Below are 21,690 nucleotides of genomic sequence, written 5' to 3'. Positions count from 1 at the left end.
TAAAAGATCTAAGATCTTCTTGCCTCGGCTCATGATTTAAAATAAGAAATGCAGGAGGTGTTCAGGTGAGGAAAATGCTCAAATGAGAAAAAAAAGATGTCACGTTAGGAGTGTACTGGTGGGAGAAATACTCAGTCTTACTGTTGCAAGGAGGCCAGAGCAAAACTGAATTGAGTACAGGTGGTGAGGTAAAGAGGGAGTAACATAAATAAGCGACAATAACAACACGAAAGAGTTAACGGAAGGTAGACAAAAGTATAAACAAAAAAGATGAGATACTAGGAAATGTAGAGATTTATTTCCCAATATGAACGAAATGCTCAAGACTATACCACTTCTGAGTTAAAAGATAGAGCTGGATTTGGATGTTTTATAAAAACAAATTTGAATCATCATTTATCGTAGTGAATAAATGCTAATTAATTAATTACCTCTGGCAATCTGATGACACCAATTAAGGAGAGGTTTTGACCCTATCCTGTCTTTGTGGTTCCTGACATAGTCCAGAAGGCATCCGAGAGGCATGAGCTGTGTCACTAGCATCATCTCGTGTGTCATACAAACACCCAGCAACTGAAGCAGGTTCTGGTGCTCCACACTCGCCATGATATACGCCTCATCCAGAAACTCTTTGCTTGTGTTAGCGCCAGTCCGCTCACGGAGAACTTTAATGGCTACAGGAATCTTAACGCTTTCGCCTTCAGGAACCCAAACCCCCTATAAAGAAAATAATATTCAATTATTTAAAAATTATCCTTATTCCACTAGAGACGTAGCAAAGATATACTCCGAAACAGAGCTGGGAAAAAATTAATTATAAATAGAACCTTAATTACTTTATCATGAATACAATGTTTATTTATTAATAACTAATTAATAAGAAAATATAAATGATATTAGGGGTATTCAAGAAACTAGTGTTAACCCGCTAAATGTCTATGCACTAAAGTAAGCTTAATAACAATATTTAAATAAGTTTTATGATATTGTTAGCTTGATCCATTTCACTGATTCCATTTCACTTAGAACAAAAATATTACTTTTTAAATAAAAATAAATACACACTATTATGAAACAATTAACACCTATGATGAAAATCTCAAAGCAACCTTTTCAAAAAATTATGACTTTAGCCCATTTTACGTGAATACCTCTATTGCTAAAGTTATTATCTGAAGAAAATTAAAAACATAGTAACTTAGTAAAAATATGAATCTTTGAGAACAAATTTTAGACTGCAATAACAGAATAAGTTGGTAGTTGTTTACTGGAAGAGGTGTTTCAATTGTGAGTTCAGTCAAATATTTTCTTTAAGTGAACAGTTCAGGTTTATTACAATAATTTAAATTGTGACAGTTGTTTTTACAAAAATAATTATGTTTAAAGATTTAAATAAAAACAAAGTGTAAACTAGCTAATAAATTTGTTTGTCATTTTAATAACATTTAATGCAATATAATACTTGCCTTGTGCACAGTACCGAAGGCACCATATCCAAGCACCCCTCCTCTCCTCATTTCGGCCTCTTTAATGATGCGAAGCTTGGCAAGGTTAGGCTTGACATTGGTGGGATGGAGTGGTTCCAGACCTTGTAGCATCATCGACATCTTTGTGGCGTTCTTCTCTTTGTTGCGCAGCCTACATTGGTAAACCAGGATGATGAGAAAGCCAGACAGGATTAATGCTCCAGCAATCACGCTCATGAATACAATTGGCATTCGCTCATTCTCAGCTCTGTAATAGAAAGTAAACCATAATTTTTATTTAAAATGGAAGATAGATCTTTGCTGAATTATTAGTGAAAACTACTACTAGGATAAACAATAAAATAATTAATCATTATTGCTTTATCATTGATTAAAGTAGACTAATTCATTAAATCTCTGACCATTAAAATATGTAAAATACATAACACCATTAAAAGAAGAAAATACGCAAAGCCAACAGAACAGTCGTTTAGTTATTAATAATAAGGAAAAATAAATGCATGTATTAGCAGTACTGCTGAATTAGAAAGATGTAGGATCACCAAAGGAAATTCTGAAAAACTAATTGGTTATTAAAAGTTATTTGTTCATACATTCTTGAGAATAATCGACATTCGTTGGCCTAACATTATTTCCAACAAGTAAAGGGATTATGTTAAGTTAGTTCAGCCAATAGATGAAGTTATCAAAAAAGAAAATGGAAATTCAAATGAGTTAACTTACATTCTTGGTTCTGGTTCAACTGAACAGTAAGGTTCTCCATTCTCAGGGAACACTCTGTGATTTCTATCAGGAGGACATGTTTCAGTACAGTTGAACAATGTTGTATTGTCAGCAAGAAGTTCACTCTGCAACCAAAAATAATATAAAAAATCTATTTATAAAATAGATAAATAAAACAACATTATAATGAATAAATTGCAAAAAAAAAAAAAAAAGAGATACTAACAGTGAAAATTTTAAAGTTGCGGCAGGCTATGCAATGGCTGTTAGTAGGCCCTGTGCAACCACGACACTCGGGTGAACATGGAACACACTGCTGGGATGACTCGTCTGCGTAATGGTCTTGTGGGCATTCATCCTCGCACTGCTCTCCTCGCTTATAGTTCGTACATTCTTGGCAGACCTATTTAAAAAATTTATTTTAAAAACAAGTCCATCAAGAGAAAAGTAAGAAAATTTTCAAAATGAAATGAAAAGATTTATTACTGATAAATATATTTTGGATAAGTACCTGAACATGGAAACCATATCCTGTACACTTGCGACACCTTGGATGGCACTTCCTGCAGATTGTCTTCCCTGCCAATGGTTTCAAGGCACCCTGTTCTTGTGGTTGAACATACTCATGGTAGTAACCATCCGGGCATGATTCGTTCTTTTGCAAGCACCTCTCCTGCAATTAAATTAATAATAAAATAATCAGCAATTACAAAAAATTAAAAAAATGAACAATAAAGTTACAATCTTAAAGAAAAAAAAGTGTGAAAAGCTGAGCTCTGTCACCAAGTTTTTGATTAAAAAGAGCAGTTGGATGTACCTAACTTGAATGGGAAAAAAATAAGTAAATATAATATATGTACTAGAATAATGTCTATAATATCCTTCTAGGGATCAGGTATGCTTGATTAGTAAAGCTAGTTGTCGTCAAACCAATCATACTACATATGTCATGTATATCCAGAAATCATTCACTTTAGCAAGAAGCTTAGCACTAGACAGAGGAATATTGTGGCTTCTTTGGATTCAAAATCATTTTAGCAATAGATCTTTGGTTTAGCCATGGGTAAATTCCCATTTTCTAAAAATTTTGAATAAAGGCCAAATTTTTCCAGATTGATAAGTTAGAGTGATTTAGGTTCTATTTTTTACCTAAGCTGATATTCGTCTCACCATTTATTGCACTATTTATAAAATATTGCACCTCTTTAGAAAGGAAAAATAAAATTAAACAATTAACATTTCACTGGATGGAAATGTATAAATAAATAGGGAAGGCTCTTCAAGGCATGAGTTTTAAGTAAAATAAATATTTATAGAAAAATTAGGGTTCTTATTTGCAATGCTTTCTAATGAATTTGTGGCATGTTGTTGCTAAAATTGATTTTATTGTTATTAAAATGGATTGTAATGACCGATAAGTTGCTGTAACTATAGTAGCTATATCCATTAAAAAATATATTGCTAAGGCTTCGAGAATCATGGGAACAAAAATATTTATCACTATAACCAATATGTTGTTATACATGACATCACTATAAATGATATCCAGTGTATTTATCAAGCATTCCTGAAAGTGTTCTAGGAGTTATGAAAGATATACAGAGAGCATCTTCATCCTTCTCTGATGACCTTCAATAGTCAATTCTTTTCAAAGAAAAATATACCCAAAATAAATAAAAATTTAAGAAATTAAATGAAACTCACAACAATAGTAACTTCTCCATTAATAATAGCCTTTTCACAGGAATGGCATCCGGTCGCTCCAATAGTGTTCTGTGGACCACTACAACCGTAGACGCAATTAGCATGACAAGGTTTACATTCTCCATCTGCATTGTACTTAGATGCTGGACATTCCGACACGCAAAATGGTCCGTCCCGCACATGTTTGCATCGTGTGCAATTTCCTGGCCCAGGACCTAGGCAAGTTGACTCGCATTCTTCATGACACGGCATACAAATCTTCTGGTTCGATTTGTACATTCTGAAAGAAAAATTAAGTCAGAAAAGTATTCTCAGAAGTCCTATTGTTATACATGTTTCTTTTTAGCGCTATACTTTGATCCTTAGAATTAAAGAGTGAAAACAAATTATTTTTGTCTTTACAGTCCAATTTCCATAAATATGCCTTGAATATATGGAGGATATGTTGTAAATAAATTTCCTAAATTTGTTTAATTTCAATCAAATTACTACTATCCTTACCCTGCAACGGCATCACAATCTTGAAGACAAGTGTTGCCCAATCTGTAATTGTTGCAAGAGAGACACTGGTCAGGCCCTGGGCCCCAGCATCCTTCGGAAGTACACTGGGGATCGCACACCATTCCTTCTTGGACTGAAAAAAAAATGGCAAATAACAATCATTTGTTCATTTCCATTACTTTATTGAGTAATCAATTGATCATAAAATAAAGGAATTTTTTAAGATACATACTGCACTGGTCTTTTGGTTTATTGTTTTGTAATAAAGTGTTGTGTTCAGCAGTCCAGGACTTCTTCACCTTTGACCAATCAATTCCTTCAGCAAAACAGAGATCTTTGTTCTCTAGGATCGCTATACTGCCGGAGTGTATTTTCTTCAGAGAGCGGAGACCAAGTGATTTGAGTGATGTCTTCACGATGTATAGAGATGAGAAATATTCCGTCACTTTCCTTCCACCAATCACTTCTAAGTTTCTGGATAACAAAATGGATATTATTATTTCTATTGAAACTGAATAAATTAGTCTTAAAAAAGAAAATAGTTAATCTAAATATATTTTAAATTCTGAGAAATAACCTCAAAATACACTTAAGAGCTCAACACTTACAATTAACTAGTAAATTTCTTTTATCTAAGTGTAGGTTTTATTTCTGAATAGGTTAAGTGAAATTACATCAAAATTTATCCTAGTTAAGTCAAAATTAAAGTTAGAGTAAGATTTACTCAGGCATCGTTTATAAATTAAGTCTTAAATTTTTTTAATATAAATTTAATGGTTAATTTCAAAATATTTTGTTTTGCAATACAGTTCAACTTTATTACAAATTAATTTTTTTTAAAAATAAAAATCAAACAAATGAAAAATCCATAGTTGCGAAAATTATTTTGTTATTTCAGTAAAATATTATTAATTGTAAATGATAATAATAACTGTCAAACTGATTGTGATAAAATATTTCTTGTACTTATTGTGCTATCATTAAAAGATTATTTTTTTAGTGAATAAAAATAATTAAATAATGCTTATGTTAAACATTTTATAGTGAAGAGATAAAAAAGTGAGCACAATTTTGTTTTTTATTTTTAACAACAATCTTTGAAACACAGTTAATTGAATGCAGGATATTGCATTTTTGTATTATTATAATTTTAAAAATCACAGATAAACATAAAATTCATGGGTTAGTTAATTTAAAAAAAAAAAAATATGTAGTTACCTGAAATAAGACAAGTTTGTGAAATTTGGATGTGAGCCTTGAATATTGACATATTCAGTAACTTCTTTGAGTGTGCTGAAGATCTCCAGTCGATCTGGATGCATAGCTGGGAACCATTCGCCATAAGAGTAGTTAGGGAAAACCTGCTGGAAGCCACTAAAAGTATGATCTAGAATTGTCAAGGATCCTTCAATGATGGTACAATCTTTAAAAGAAGCGATGTTGCCAGAATGGATTGAAGTAGTCCCAGGGCAAGTTTTTGGGCACGGTCCGTCACAAGGAACACATTCGCCATTCACAGCCTGCAAAGAATATTAAATCTTAAACTATAATCTACACAAACATTATATTTTAGAGCTATTTTATAATAAAATTTTTATTAAATTAAAAATGAATTGGTCTTCGTGATACTTACTAATTCCACGAAGCTTGTACAGAAACAAATATCGTAAGAATATAATAAAATAACATTAAAGTCAAAATATATCTTTGATTATTCATCAAACTCGATTACCTTTTTCTTGGGTGGACAGCTCCGTACACAGGCACCGTTGTCTTTCAGGAGGTGTTCTGGACAGTTCTTTACACATGTTGCACCATAAGCGTATTTTCCATTCGGATTCACTTCCCAGGAATATGATATCGAGTTATACCTTTGCATAGGAGGACATTCTTGCGTGCAGACACCTTCATCGTAGAAGTTACGGCAAGCCTGAGAAAAATAACAGATTTATAATAGGGATGATTACATAAAGCTTATTTTTTAGTTTATTTTTACTAATGTTAAGTCAAATAATTTTAAAAACACTAATTTCAATATATGCTTCTTGATAAATGAAACTCACCAAACAATCACTCTGCTTTGGGCCTGTGCAACCACCTGCACAGAACAGATGACAACAATCCCTCGGTTCTGGTCCAAAGCATCGACCCTGATAGCATTGAGGAGAACAATTGATTTTTGAGAAGTTTTGACAGTTTTGCGGACCTTCTCCCCAGCATCCTGCTTTACAGGACTTGTCACAAGGAGGGCACTCCCGCTCAGGCTGGGTGAAGTTGTAAACGTATACGTAGCTTGAATTTGGGCCAGTGATAATTTCATCCCAGTTTATCGACTTCACATGGCATAAGTTGTAATTGTTAAACATACCAACGCTACCGGCTAGGATATCTGAAAGCATTAAAACATATTTCAATACCTATACATTTAATCACATTATAATTATTTGAAAAATCAGTAGGACGTAGAGATAGGCAGCAGGTGAATCGGGAATCAAATCAAAGAGTTTACTAATTTGTATAATAACTTAGGATGGTTTTAACAATTCATTGATTCGATTCTGGATTAACCTTCCAATTGCTACACTGAATTAAATTTAAAGTATTTTTTAAATATAAGCAATCCAAGAATTTATTTTCCAAACAAGATGATGATTTTATAAACATAATAATAAACATAGAAGAATTTTTCTTTGTTGAGTTTGTTATCAGCGTTATCTCAAAGAGATGAGAAACTAATAAGTACACATCAAGAGCTTGCTATCAGGTGAGATTACCTCAGGTAAATATTTACCAATGATTCAGAATTAGTTTGTTATATTTATATCAGGGAATGAATATAACAATTTATAATAAATTAAACAATTCTTTAGTATTTCAATTATTTAAAAATTTTTTTAAGAAATGAATAATAAAAAAAAATTAAATAGTTAAAAATTAATTAGTTTGTTAATTAGTATCAAAAGATAGCCATATTTGGGTGATTCTCTCAGAACAGCATAATTTTGTTCCATTTTAATTGAAAGATAGTTGTAAAATGAAAACAAAAAACTTTAGTTTCTAATACATTGGGTGTAGGTGTAAAATTACTTATTGAACAAGACTGAACATTTCCACATGTAATATTTATTTTGAATGGTCAAAAATGTTATATTATGCAACTCTAACAGGTCATATAATTAAATTAACGAAAGCAGCCTATGAGATTTAATTATAAGGTTATTTTTTTGGTCAGGTCATGTTTACCAGAAAGATCTGTGGTTTTATTCATTTCGATTAAAGTTATGCTCATAATAATATGTGTCCTAAAGATTTTAGCCCTTTCATCAGGAAAAATGGTTTTGAATATTTCACTAATTTAAGAAGTGCGGGAAGGAAATTATTGCAAATCATGGCAACACTGATCCTAGCTTCTTAATTTCCCATTTGTAGTATTCCTCCAATTCGCCTAACAACCCATGGTATGAAGAGGAGCCTTTAAGAACAGCATAGTGTTTTTGTTTTGTATCTATTCCCCTAGTGTTATTTTCTTCATTACAATAAGTATATTTAAAAATTTCTTTCTTTGATTAATTAGCTATAGAGTAAATTAAGTTGTAAAAACACTGAATTTTTTCCAGTTATCTAAAAATTTTGAAATCAATATTCTGTTTGAAACCTCAGTCCCCTGGTACAAAATCCCCTATAACTGATAGTTATCGAAATGCATAAATAATGTGCGTTTGCTCATTATCAACAATTGTTGAGTATTTGACAGCTCGTTGTCAACAGAATTCAAAAGATATTCTCTACTTGAAAAATTAAAAAAAATCATGAAAATTATTAATTACATTTAAATCATTAAATTAAAATTAGATATTAATTTGTATGTGTTCTTCAGAAATGTTCTCAGGCATGGTCAAAAAAGTAAAAATTTGGGTAAAAATCTTACATAAAGAGGATTGGAAATTTGGATAGTTAATTGTAGTTAATGTTACTTGAATATTAAAGGAAAAACAGTGAATAGTTGATTAGCTAAATATAAAAATGAAAAAAATTAAAGAAATTTACCTCGGAGAGCGGGCATTTCGAGGGTGTGCATTTTGGACAGGGTGACAAGGAGTGCAAATTCTTGGTCGTAAACATTCAACTTGAAGAGTGTACGTCCTCTTATAATCTGCAATCGGGGCAAGACGATTCTCTTCACATCTACATGCGAAATCAGGACATGGCCTGTCACCTCCCTGGAAAACCGGAATAATATATTAATCAAACTTCAACTAAAATTTATTTATAACTTGTGACCTAAATTTAGAATTCTTACATTAAAAATAGCAATATAAAAGTGAAAAATGTTAGGTCATAAAATAAAATTTAAATATAAAATAAACTAAGAATACATACTTAATTACTTAACTTATAGGTACAGAACATTTCAAAATGATTATAATAAAAATCAAACGTTAGATAGATGATATGTAGATATTACATAAGGAATAATTTTAGCTAAACAAAATAACAAATTAATTTATGGATATAAATAAATAATGTAAGATGATGAAAACATTGAAGATGTGCTGGTATAGCTCAAAAAAACCATTATAATAAACATTTTAAAAAGTGAAAAAAGGGAGAATTTTTCCTTGAATAAAACTAATGTATAAAAATAAGTTGATAAATAAATTTTGACTGATTATAAATAACTTGTGCTGTTCTTGTGGGCACATGAATAGTACATTTTTTGGTTGATTCATAACCAAGTTATAAAAGAAAAATATATTATTTTACAATTTTTAACCTTTACAGTACACAAGCTATTTTTTCAAGTCTGATTTTTAAATCCATAGTAAGTCCAGTGATTTAATAATTTAATTGAATATAAAACTAATGGACTGAACTTTATGGATATTTATAATTTTCTTTTTAATAAAACTTTATAAATTAAACAAAACTCTAAAAATTAAAAAAAGATATTGGAAAATTATATTTACCTTATATACTGGAGAAAACTGAGATCTAAGTGTTCGTCCTGAACCCATGTCAGTTCTAGATTGCCATCCACATAGGTACAATTTGTGTATCGGTCCCTCAGGTTGCGATAATGGTGCTCCTTGTTCGAAGGAGAGGACATTCTCCCGTTCGTCCCGATGCATACTGTTAACAGATTAAAAGGTGGTATAAGTTTAATATTTAGATGAACATAAAATATAAATAAAAAGATCTTTTTCAAACCAAAATTTAAGTTACCCTAATTTTCCATCAGTTTAGAGATAAAACTCTGGGACAGTTAATTAAAATTGCAGTAGTAGTTGTAATTGTGGTGTATAAGTGCCCCATTTCATAAGATGTCTCCTCTATTTGGTCTAATTATACCAACAAAATTACTTTTAATATTATACAAATCAAATACAATTATTAAAATAAAGAAATATAATTTTTATTTCATTGAAAAAGAAAACAATGAGTGAAAATTTTAAAAGGATTGTACATTTGTGTCATAATTTAACTATCATATTTGATACAATAAAAGTTAGTATAATAATTTAATTACACATAATACTTGTTGGAACGAAGGAATTTAATAAATTAATTTACAGCCCTTTTCTCTCCCACACCTGTTTGCACTAATAAACAAGCTTATGCATCTAAGCATAGATGTGCCCACATTTTTAACATCTGCACTAAGTGCACTTATTTTTTTTATTTTTTTACAAGTGACCTGTGAAGACAGATTATTTGAAAAAGTTGAAGTTTGAAGTTTAGCACCATTGAATAGACACTAGTTGAACTCTCAGACGATTAGCAACTATTGTAGTGGTAAGCAAAAGTTTTAATTGGTTCCATATAATAATAGAAATAGAAAATAAAAATAGAACTATAAATTACAAATTATAAACCAATATTACAACGATACCAGAACTCACAGAATCTATTACAACCTAGTGAGTAAAAAAAAAATTATGGAACATATGCGTTTGAGAAAGTGGTAGCCAAGTACGTTGGGATGAGGGTCCTAGAGAGACTTTTTCAGAACGTTACAGGTTTGATTCCCATCCGCAGCAGTTGATATTTATATCTCTAAAAAAAGTTAAAGACAAAGGAAGGAAATTAGAACCTTGAATTATATATTTTGGACTAAACAGGTTACTCTTAAAACAAAAAGATTATCTCATTTTTTTCTGGAAAGTGTCAACCTATATGCACCTAAAATGTGTGCGACGGCACAAAAAGAAAGAAAAAAGTTTTTCGCAATAGAAATAGACAACTAGAGGCAATGTCTTGCCATTTCTAGACTTAACCATCTTAATAATAAGCCTTTATGTTCCTCTGCATAATTGAAACAAGAAGACTGAAATGGAATGACCACTTACAAGGAATGCTAGAGGAAAAATGGTTAAAAAAAATCTATTAGAGCCCAACAGAGAGGAAAAAAGAGGACGACCCAAGAAGATATAAGAGCAAGATGTTTAGGAGGGTACGGATGTCTTATGGCTAAAAGAGACTGATAAGACAAGAAAAATGGAAAAATTGTTTAAGAATGATAAGTGACTGTATTTTGTACAAAATTGTTTAAAAAAAAAATTGACTTTTGCCCAATAAGATTGCGTAGACAGCCCATAGTTCAGCGTCTAAGGAAAGGTAAAGCATACATAACCCTTACAATAAATTTAACAAGTTGTTTTTATGTAGACATAATTAAGGCTATTATAAAACAATTTCTAGTCATCAACAAAAAAATATCAGAAGTAAGTGAATCCGTAATTGGAACCGTAAATCCGTAATTGTATAAAATTAAAAAAAAAAATTGACTTTTGCCCAACATGATTGCATAGACAGCTCACTGTCCAGTGCCTAAGGAAAGGTAAAGCATACGTAACCCTTTTAATAAATTTAACAGGTGGTTTTTATGTAAAAATAATTAAGTCTATTACAAAATGATTTCTAATCATCAACAAAAAAATATCAGAAGTGAATCCGTAATTGGAACCGTAAATCCGTAATTGTACAAAATTAAAAAAAAAACATTGACTTTTGCCCAACATGATTCCATAGACAGCCCACTGTCCAGCGCCTAAGGAAAGGTAAAGCATACGTAACCCTTTTAATAAATTTAACAGGTTGTTTTTATGTAAAAATAATTAAGTCTATTACAAAATGATTTCTAATCATCAACAAAAAAATATCAGAAGTAAGTGAATCCGTAATTGGAACCAGTTGGTTCGAATTGAAAAAAAAAAAAAGTTATTGACAATATTCACGATTGAAAAAAATGAATAAAGAAAACTGACCAATTAGAAAGTGTCTTTTCACAACCGGTCCATCATAAAAAAATGTCAACTTGTTTATTAAAAAATTTTATCAATATTTGATATTCACTTCTTTTTATGTATGATTATTTGCTATTTAAATAAAATTCATGAAAGTGGGCTCATAACTGGTTTTATTGAAAAATAACTAATGAATTTTGATTATGGTTTTGTTTCAGCTAGACAATATAAATTAGTTTAAAAATAAGGTTTCGGATATAACACAAATAAATAAAACAAGAATCAACATTTTTAAATTTAATTCTAAATATAAAAGTGAAAGTAACAACATATAAAAATAATTCGATATCTTTGGTATTGTAGTATCTAAAACTTTCTGAATTGTATATTATTGAAATTCATCCATTTCTTCAATTGCAAGCCAAGTTCTGCTATTAAATATAATATTAACGACAATAATCAAAAGAATTTAAGTTAGCTTAGATTCTTTTACCACCAAAAAAACAATATGTTTCTCATAACATAAATAATCCTAGAGGTATTAAAAATATTTAAATGAACCTCTTGCATTTTTTCAGGTTTTTACAACACAGTTTTTAAACATTTGTCACTAAAACTTCATGAATTGACATTTATTAAAGCAGTTTTAATTACTTTTTTTTTTTATTATAAACTTGGTATTTAGAATTAGAATAAAAGGTTGACTAAAAATTACGAACAGTCTGTTTGGTTACTATTTTGATCTTGGGACTATGATAGATTTGTTTTAGGAGATTACTGAATATCTCCTATTACTGAACACCAGGGAGTGAGGAATGGTTTGTACAACAGGTTTAGTACATATGTTGTATGATATATATTTAGCATTTTATAAATTTATTGAGTAAGGGAAAATATACCTTAAAGGGTTTTAGTGTAAAAAATAAGCTCCAGAGGCAGGAAATTCAAATTGTCTACTTATACTATTATTTTTACTCCTTCAGTGCTTGCACTAAATGTAATTATATTATCATTGTTGAGTGAATTATTATCAACGTTTGTTCAAAAGAGATCAACTAACTCACCATGGGGTTACTTTTTAGTGGAGATTGCACCTATACCAACTTGTAACATTTTGTATAAGTGAGTTTAGAAGTTTCTGCCGCTGGAGCTTGTTTTGTAATTTAAGTAAAAAGTTTTGCTAAATCCAAATCATTCAAAAAATGAGTTGAACATAATTTGACAAAAATTTACATTAACTTAAGATTTTTTTTCAAATTCATTTCTAAAACATTGAGTCTACTACAGCTCACCCATAATAATATGGTAGACAACAAGTCACAAAGTGGAAACAAAAGCCTCGTTTTTATGATGACAGTTTTCTGTCATGATAGTTCTGTTACAGTGAGACAGTATGGCAGTGTTCTGTTTATGCATCTACAATGAAATCTAACCTCTAAACCTAGTGACAGCAAGGGAATGCCATACCCTACTCTCCTTCACTAGGAAAGGAAAGCCAAATAGAGGAAAGTTAATAATCAAGCCTTCAGAACTCGGGTTTACTTTGATGTTATAATAGTCTCCCATTGCAATAAAAACGGAAACAGAATGCAGCCTGTGATTGGCTCCTTCTACTCTGGCACGCCCCTGGAGCTCTAAAAGGGCCCACCTTTTTGGCTTCACTTTTCCTTGACATTAAGCAATTAAACTTTTTAAGGTAAGAATCAATTTCAAGTACTAAAATGATGGAAAGACCACAATTTACAAATTGAAAAAGATCTGAGAGAGTTTGTTAAGTTAAATGCCTGTATACAGTTCCTTTACGTAATTTAATGGCATTATGGAATTCCCCCAACCAATATAATGTTAATTGTTGTTACATTTTTAGGTTTTTTGTTTTGTAAATAAAGGAATTTTAACAATAAAATATAATTTTTTGATGGCGCTTCATTAATTTTTATGTATTCTAAGAATGCACAGGTTATAACGTTATGGTGTCAGGTTATGATGGTCGGATACATAAGAACCTTCTTTGAAACATATTTTAACAATGGAGAATTACTTGTTTCAGTTTTGCGTTTTAACATATGATTTCGATTGTATCTACAAATGGGAAGGCGTACTGCAGTGATATGCAAATTACACAAATTATAAAGGTGGCAATAAATAAAACGAAATGTTAAATAAGGAAAGTAAAAAGTGTTACACTTTCGATATTTGTAGCAAGATGGAGGGGGTTAGGTGTCTGGAGGAACCGGTTTTCTTCCCCTCCCTCCATCCCCTCACCAGATCCAATTATATAGGCCTTCTCTGGACGGTCCTTTCTTCTCATCTTTAGCTCTCCGATAGCTGTTCCAAAAATCGATTCAATAATCGACCATTAGAGAAAATACTGAGGACGCGATACATACATCCTCACAATGCAATACCCCAGATGCTTCTAATATAGAAGTCACCGCGTAATAATATAGAAAAGTTAGTACTTAAAGTGCATATACATAGAAAAATAAGTAGATAATCTTATATTAGTAAGAATGTAAGCCTGTTATGCGCAGATAACAGGCAACAATACTTTTAAGATCCTCTCAGAATTATTTGTCAAATTAATTACTTTGTCTGGCACGTTAATTCGTTATTCACACGTTAATATTTTCTATTCCTTTCTGGACTATTTCCACAGCAGTATTTTCCGTCCATTTTTCATTGTAGTTAATTTGCTGGTACTTTCCATTAGGAATTTATGAATGTAATTCCTTTTAACAGTTCACTATATGGTGTGCTTACTTAATTTTATATAACGCTCTATTAATTATGTAACAAAAATTAATATTTCATACATATCGCTGCTTTGCACTAATAGTGGCACATCTGCCATTAATTTATTTTAATTTTGTTTTTATCTGAACGTATCCAAAAGGTTGTACCGAAGACTTTCCCTACTGGGGTCGTCCCATAGACTGTCCTAAAGGTTAAACGAATGTTACTAAGTAACCCTAAAATAAAATAAAGAATTCTTTTGTCAGATGTACCACTATTAAAGAAAAACAGGTTTGTATAAAACCTGAATACGAACGAAAAACGAAATTCAAAGATACCGAATTTTGAAATTCCATTTTTCAAATAATGTTGATGGTAAATCAGATATTTAATTTCTAATCTTTAAATTATATAAATAAATTTCCAATTTCTAACCATTAAGAGTTGATTAATTTTGGAAATCGCCTATCCCCCCCTCCCTCTCCATCTCCCTTGAGCATGATCATCAACTTTTAATCCTCATTTTACTTTTTTTTACTTTTAGAACTCATTTTTAACAGGTATACAGTTTTTTGCATGTTTTACCTAATGGGATTAAAGTGCTTTCGTTCATTTATTTTCAGGCAGTTTTTTATTTATTTTGTATATGACGTATTCTGTAGATTATAGAGTGGAATAGGGTTACTTTTTGACAACACTATCTATTAGCTTTGGGACAATATGAAGAGGGATGACAATAGAGAAAGTAACCCAAATCTACGGTACTATTTTTAGAATAAGTCAAATCCAAACTTTTGTTTTGTTTTATGTGCTATTATTATAGCGAAGCAGGTTACGTATATATATACCCTTTTTGCCAGGAGATTAAATGTTTTATCTCGTTTATCATTATTTTTTTATTTATTTTTGTGGGGAGGGGGTTGCTTTAATTGATTAATAATATATAGATAATAAAAATAATATAATTAATATCGTAATAAGAATTTGTGTTTTAGTACAATTTTATACAAATTCTTTCCCATCATGCAAGGTATTATCTTGAAATAAGATAGAAAGAATTTAAAAGAAAAACTTATAAAATAGACATTCTACTTGTTGAAATGTCATAAGAGATTATCTCGTTTAAAATCTGCTAACAGTTGCTGGTCAGCAAAGATTCCAAAAGTGTGGACATTCCTTCACATCTACAAGATTGCTTACTCCGTACAAATAACCCTTAGGTTTGGATATCATACTCGAAAAAAAAAAATTACTTCTTCCCGCGACCTTACCCTACGACAGCCAAAGAATGACAATAAATCAGTATCTTTGTGAGGCGAGGAGTCGAAAGGGACATAAAACCGTGACTGACGCACCACAAGCCATTACCGAGGCTGACGTTGCAGAGATTAGCGTTAGAAGGCACTCGGAGATAAATTCTTCGCCCCCCCCCCTCTTCATTCCACAAACTCACACAGTCAATATATTAATAAAGACACGACCTCATGGATTTATGTGCCGTGACCCTTCGACTCTAGGCTCTTTAATATCCGCGTGAGAAGCTATTTGTCGTTAATGGCTTTTATATCGCGTTGATTATATTCGGAGTATCAAGGAGTGAATTATAGCATTAACTAATATATATTCTAGGGAGAACAGCTTTGAGGAAATAGAAAAAGGCCCTTGAGGGTTCTCTCAGACCAAGCCGTCCAGTTACGTCTAAGCCTTTGAGTTGACAGAATTTAGGTAACATCAGCACAAGAGCAGTACTCAATTAGTGTTAGTCAAGTACTAAAAAGTACTCTTAGTTTACATCTGATTATACAAAGTACTCATCAAAAATCATTGGAGTACTTTTCCTTTATCAACTACTCTTTCAGTATTAAGAGGAACGTTTTTTCAAATACCATTTTTTCGATATTCTGTCCATTCTGGCACCACTACTGGTCTATAATAATAAAAATAGCTCTAGTGTTCACAATTAAACACTCGTTCTGGAATTGATTTATTTTAACTTCATAAATTCTACGAGTAACGACACAAGACCATTGATGTCGATGAGGTTAAAAATTTTGAATAGAATTAATATCAAATTTAGAAATAATGTAACTAATGCTTTCTCACCGATCGTCATAACAGTGGATATGGTAGATATGGTGCGACAGATCATTGTCAAGCCTAATACATCTTTCATTTAACACGACTGCAGCGTCACTACTATTACAAATACTGTCGACTGTCAATAACGACCTAGTGCGACAGTACTGCCAAGAGAGCGGCTTCAACAGTTATTGCAATAACTGAAAATTTTTGATAGTTCACTACCAAGGCGTATTTACGTGACAGTTAAAGCGACAGTAGGTTTACTGCAATTATATATGCACGAACTGACAGACCGAATCTAGTGGGACAATGCTATCAATACACTAAATATTATATTCCTAATTCTGGTTATTTAATCTATGAAATCAGTATTTCATACCCAATATAGGTAATAACTTCTATTTAAGTAAAATGAGTATTTTTTAAAATACTCAGTGTAAAATAATTTTGAGAAATGGGGAAAATATCCTCGAGACGAGAGCTTAAGTACTCAGTTACCGAACAGTGTTTTGAAGTGTTTGAGTAGAGTACTCAGTACTTCTTACCTTATTTTTGTTAATAGTGAGTACCATTCAGAGGGTATTCCTGATTGGACAGTCTTTGGGTGAGAGAATCACTACAAGGACTTCGTTGGGCAAAGCTGATAAAAGGGTACTTTTAGAATACTACTGCATTATTACTAAGTTTCACAAATACCGTTAAAATAAAAACAATCCATGTTTTGCCAATTTTTGTAATTTGAGGAAAGAAAGTATAAAATTTCATAAATATGGAACATAATCATTACATCTCAGATAAACAATCTAAAAAGGAGATGCTAGATTACTGCAAGACAATTATTACATTCTAAAGGAATATTAACAAAACTAAGAAAGATTATATTCATAATTCACATCAGCATTATAATAATAACAAGATCTTTTTTTCATGATGAAAAGTGATTTAACTTTTACATTAGTCCTTGAAAACACAATAATAAAGACGAGGGAGTTTCGAGACCCACCAAAAGTCATTTCTTTTAACACCAGTTTGATTTATATACACATTTTCAACTCTCAAACTCAATTTTGGGGTGGTAGAAGCGGCGGTCTTACCCGCCAAAACACAAAGAGTTATGAGCCTCTACCCTCCCTGTAGTTAGGTGGATCGGAGGAGTTAACTATCGACACGTTACCGATAACCGATTCCACTAAATTGCGCAGCCCATCGCCTTGAGTGTTTTCGTGCATGACGCCCGATTTAAGTAGTAATTTTGTTCAGCAGAGTTAATGGGGAGATTCCACGCGCGGCCTCGGTTCCTGACCTCCCGCGTCTCTCCGGGTCTTATCCTCTTTCCAACACTCATTCCGTTGAGGGAAAGGAGAAAAACGCATAAAGTTTAAAGTGGTACTTGAAATATCTGTGAGAAACCGCTAAACGTTGTGCATAGGAAAAGTTCAAAGGAACTTTCCGGCCATACAAAAAAATTCGATATTGATCTAAAAATATGTTTTTATTAGCCAATTTTCTTTGAAAGAAATTAACATCATAAAGGGTTTGGGGAATGCAGTTTTTTCATGTTGGTACTAGTATTGAATTATCAAGAGGAAACTCGAAAATCCTTCGTCTGCAAAACTCCAAGATTATGGATATGTTGGAAAATTAGTAAAGTAACATAAGGGTCCCACATTCCTGGAGATATTAACAATAGGAAAAGGAGGTTGCTTTCCTTTCAGATATCATATAGAAATCTGAAATGAATTTATATTAAATGCTTATATTTTTCAAGACATTTTATTTCAGTAAATTTATCTTTCTTAATACCATGTTGGTTTTAAACTTTTGGAAAGTTATACCTATATATAAAAAAATCATTATTACTTTTTGTATAGCCCTAATAAAGTTTCAAATTCTCAATAAATATATATTCCAATATTTGTTCAGATTAAAAAATAAATAAATAAATCTGTTTTTTTTTCTTAAAATAAAATTCAACAACAAAAACTGTTTAAAAAATGTTTTGTTTTCCCTGAAAATTGTAAGAACAAAACAAGACTGCAGTTTCAAGTAAAAAAAAAAAAAAAAAACTCATAAGTTACTTCTTTGTTTTTTTTTAAGGGTACAATAGAAAAGTTATGAAATTCACTTCATTTTACTATTCACACATAATAATATCAGTTATTGGCCTCGGGATCTCTAAACTTAAAACTGTCAGCACATTCATTTGCAAGAAACCATGGCTTATTAATCTAACATGAAACTTGAAATATTGTTTGATGGAATCAATTGGCATCATTCAGTTTGATATTTTTCTTCGTGGGTCAGGAGATGCAGTTGGAACTCGTTATCCAGGCTAGATAAATATATGTATATATTGATGGTGGAGGGGAAGGGTCGTGCTGCCTGCTCCGTGGATCAGATAGTCTCCGGTACCTCTATCTCTTTGGCAGATAGCTCGCTGGTTCTAACCTCGCAATTCCTGAACGACTAAGTCGATGCTTTCTCAATCCAATTGTTATTCAAACTTGTTTATCTTAAGGTTGACTTTATTATTATAGTATCTGTAAACCGCGATTTACTTAATTTGGATTATATGTTTGTGTATGTTACATCTAATTAAGTGAAAAAAATTCGAAATTTGTGAAGAAAAAATATAAAACGTTTTTAGTTTCAAGGTTGTTCTTATAATAAAGGGAAAAAATACAAAATACCACAGGTATTAATTTATTATTTTATTTATTTATTGTATTTTTGTAAACTTATTTACCCTCGAAAATACAAAATAACCGATACAACAGTGGATTTTTTAACCTTTTTAGGCGACAGAACCCTTTTGCTAGAAGCATTTGATAAAAATAAACTAATCAATTATTATTTATTTTTTCCACAAATGGGTTTTAATATGCGACAATAAACTTCCAAAGCGTATACATGTGGCAACTGAGGATTATTGTTTATAATTTGAATTAAGAGGTATAAAGTAAGAAAATAAATTGTATTTATCGGAACCATTCTTGATAAAATACATAAAAAATGATAGTATAATGTCCTATCTGTATTTATAACTGTAATTATGAACCTGACAATGGAAAATTATACTTCTAGTCATAAAAATGTGAAATTATGTAATAGGCCAATGACTAGATATAATAAAACTTTAAAACCGGATAACAGGTTTATTAAAGGTGATTAAACGATATTTATAACTCAATCTCAGCTAGTGTTATATTTATCTTAGTTTAACGATCAGCTCACGATTCTAATGTTTTCAAATTTATGTTATGAAATTTTCTCGTTATGTAGGAAAGAAAATTTAATTTGCTCATAACTCGAAACGTATTCATTTCATGGCGTATCGTATAATTGTCCTTTGAAAGTCCACACGAAACTAAAAACTCATCGAAATCAGACCACAAGGTCTTATAGGCAAAGATTAACACAAAGTTAGCAGTTTACTTTTTTTTCGAATAATTCGATGATAACCTTCAAAGTTAGTACTTAGTAGTGAATGTAATACTATACATTTGATTAAACATGATGCATTTTGTTGTTCTTCTAATTAAACTATTCAGTAACAAAACCTACATTTTGGTAAGAGAGATTTACTACTGTAGCACTTGTTAGACGTTTTATTATTTTTCTGTATTAGAAATAGAACATCATAACCTACAAATAAACAAATATAGACATTTCATAAAATCAGAATGTCAGCCATCATTCAAAAGCCAGAGTGATGTGACTGACTTGAATCACGAAGAACACTGCAGTCCGATTGACTGAAGAGTTCAGATTCTGGACTAAGTGGCATTCTATTTGTAATAAACACAATGCTTGTTAGACGTTGGTTAAAAATAAATAGTTTTTTCCACTATTTTTTACCTTTTTTGACCACCAACTACAATTGGTATATTATAATTATTGCATTAAAAGTTTAATTACAAAAACTGAAGAAATATGGAAAAACATTTCAACAAAATTCTAACAGAACTAATAAAAGGAAGCAAAAATATGTTCCCTAGAAAATTTTTTAGGTTTTCCGTTGAACTCCAAGAGAGAAGTAATAGTGGAACGAACCAGGAGAGACTTGAGTACAATGACAGAAGAGACCCAGGTACCTCAGACCAGGTAAGAGCCATTTTACCCGCCACTCCACCTCAGGTAGTTACCTTATTGTAACCAACCATTAATACAGGTAAGCATAGGTGTCTCGGAGTGTGCCGCCTCTATGCTCCCAAACACGCTTCGCCCTCTATCACATGACCTACTCCGGGCGATCCATTATATGCTAATAAGTCCTCGGTCACAATTAGCTCACAGGTGCGAGGGATTTAATAACTGTCTTGATCACATGGTCGAAACAGATGATCTGAAATGAGGTCACGTTTTATGTAATCCTACCTTCAACGTTTCGGCCAAAATTCTCGGATCTCTTTTTATAACCAGTTTTTTTCTCTATTGCATCAAGCTATACAATGAGTTCAAGATTCGATGAGCTTCCCTCCTCCCCCATTTTTTGAGAGATTTGAGAATTTTGTGTTGACATTAGGCAGGTTTTAGTTATAGCGAATGTAGTGTCTTTTGGTGGTAAAATTAACTATGTTAGTCCAAATGTTTTCTAACGCATTTAACTCTGCACTTATAGGGGTAAGGGTATATACTAGATAGAGGGGAAAAGGTAATTTTAATAATATTTTGTATCGCCGCAAACGATTTTTGTTTAATTGTTTTTAACCGTTTGGGTAAAAGCTATCAAATTGTGCGGGAAATCGAATGAATGTAAAGATCAAAATTTTCTGAAATATAATTCCATCAATATGAGAAATCTTCATCATCACAGGGCTTAGAAATTATGGATGAAGGATTCTTTACAAGGAATTATTTTATTCACAATTGATTTTCTACATTGTTTGTGCGCAATTCGTAAAAAAATCCTTTGCGATTTTTGATGACTTACGTAATCAGGACGCGATAGATAGGAAAAATTAACAAAATAAATTAATGCTTGAAGAAGTTTATCGGGGGGTGCGGTCAGCAAAGAACAACATAAATAAACAAAACAATATTTATTTATTTTATGCCGACGTTTCGACCTGAGTTTCAGGTCTTCATCAGGGATAGTGGCGTGTAAAGGGGACGGGAAGCAACTAACTGATTAGGAGGCAACCTACTACTACAACTAAAGGAGTTAGTTGCTTCCCGTCCCCTTTACACGCCACTATCCCTGATGAAGACCT

At 31.5% G+C, this 21,690-nt stretch overlaps 1 protein-coding gene across 1 annotated transcript in view; it reads right to left on the bottom strand.

Moving 5' to 3' along the window:
* The window catches only part of Egfr (epidermal growth factor receptor), a 115,189-nt gene that overhangs the window by 6,889 nt on the left and 86,610 nt on the right, over positions 1 to 21,690 (bottom strand). The window contains exons 3-15 of the mRNA XM_014428890.2: positions 9,383 to 9,545; positions 8,463 to 8,635; positions 6,479 to 6,804; positions 6,148 to 6,345; positions 5,634 to 5,935; positions 4,648 to 4,889; positions 4,416 to 4,548; positions 3,915 to 4,194; positions 2,722 to 2,883; positions 2,437 to 2,613; positions 2,211 to 2,335; positions 1,467 to 1,734; positions 432 to 717 (exon numbers count right to left, since the gene is read on the bottom strand). Coding sequence (XP_014284376.1) covers positions 432 to 717; positions 1,467 to 1,734; positions 2,211 to 2,335; positions 2,437 to 2,613; positions 2,722 to 2,883; positions 3,915 to 4,194; positions 4,416 to 4,548; positions 4,648 to 4,889; positions 5,634 to 5,935; positions 6,148 to 6,345; positions 6,479 to 6,804; positions 8,463 to 8,635; positions 9,383 to 9,545 — 2,835 coding nt within the window. The remainder of the gene's footprint in view (positions 1 to 431; positions 718 to 1,466; positions 1,735 to 2,210; positions 2,336 to 2,436; positions 2,614 to 2,721; positions 2,884 to 3,914; positions 4,195 to 4,415; positions 4,549 to 4,647; positions 4,890 to 5,633; positions 5,936 to 6,147; positions 6,346 to 6,478; positions 6,805 to 8,462; positions 8,636 to 9,382; positions 9,546 to 21,690) is intronic.

Source organism: Halyomorpha halys, unplaced genomic scaffold (genome assembly GCF_000696795.3).
Source record: "Halyomorpha halys isolate HHAL.00 unplaced genomic scaffold, Hhal_1.1 Scaffold754.1, whole genome shotgun sequence".
NCBI lineage: Eukaryota > Metazoa > Arthropoda > Insecta > Hemiptera > Pentatomidae > Halyomorpha > Halyomorpha halys.
The sequence above is the reverse complement of the archived record's forward strand: the minus strand, read 5'-3'. Positions and strand labels throughout refer to the sequence as shown.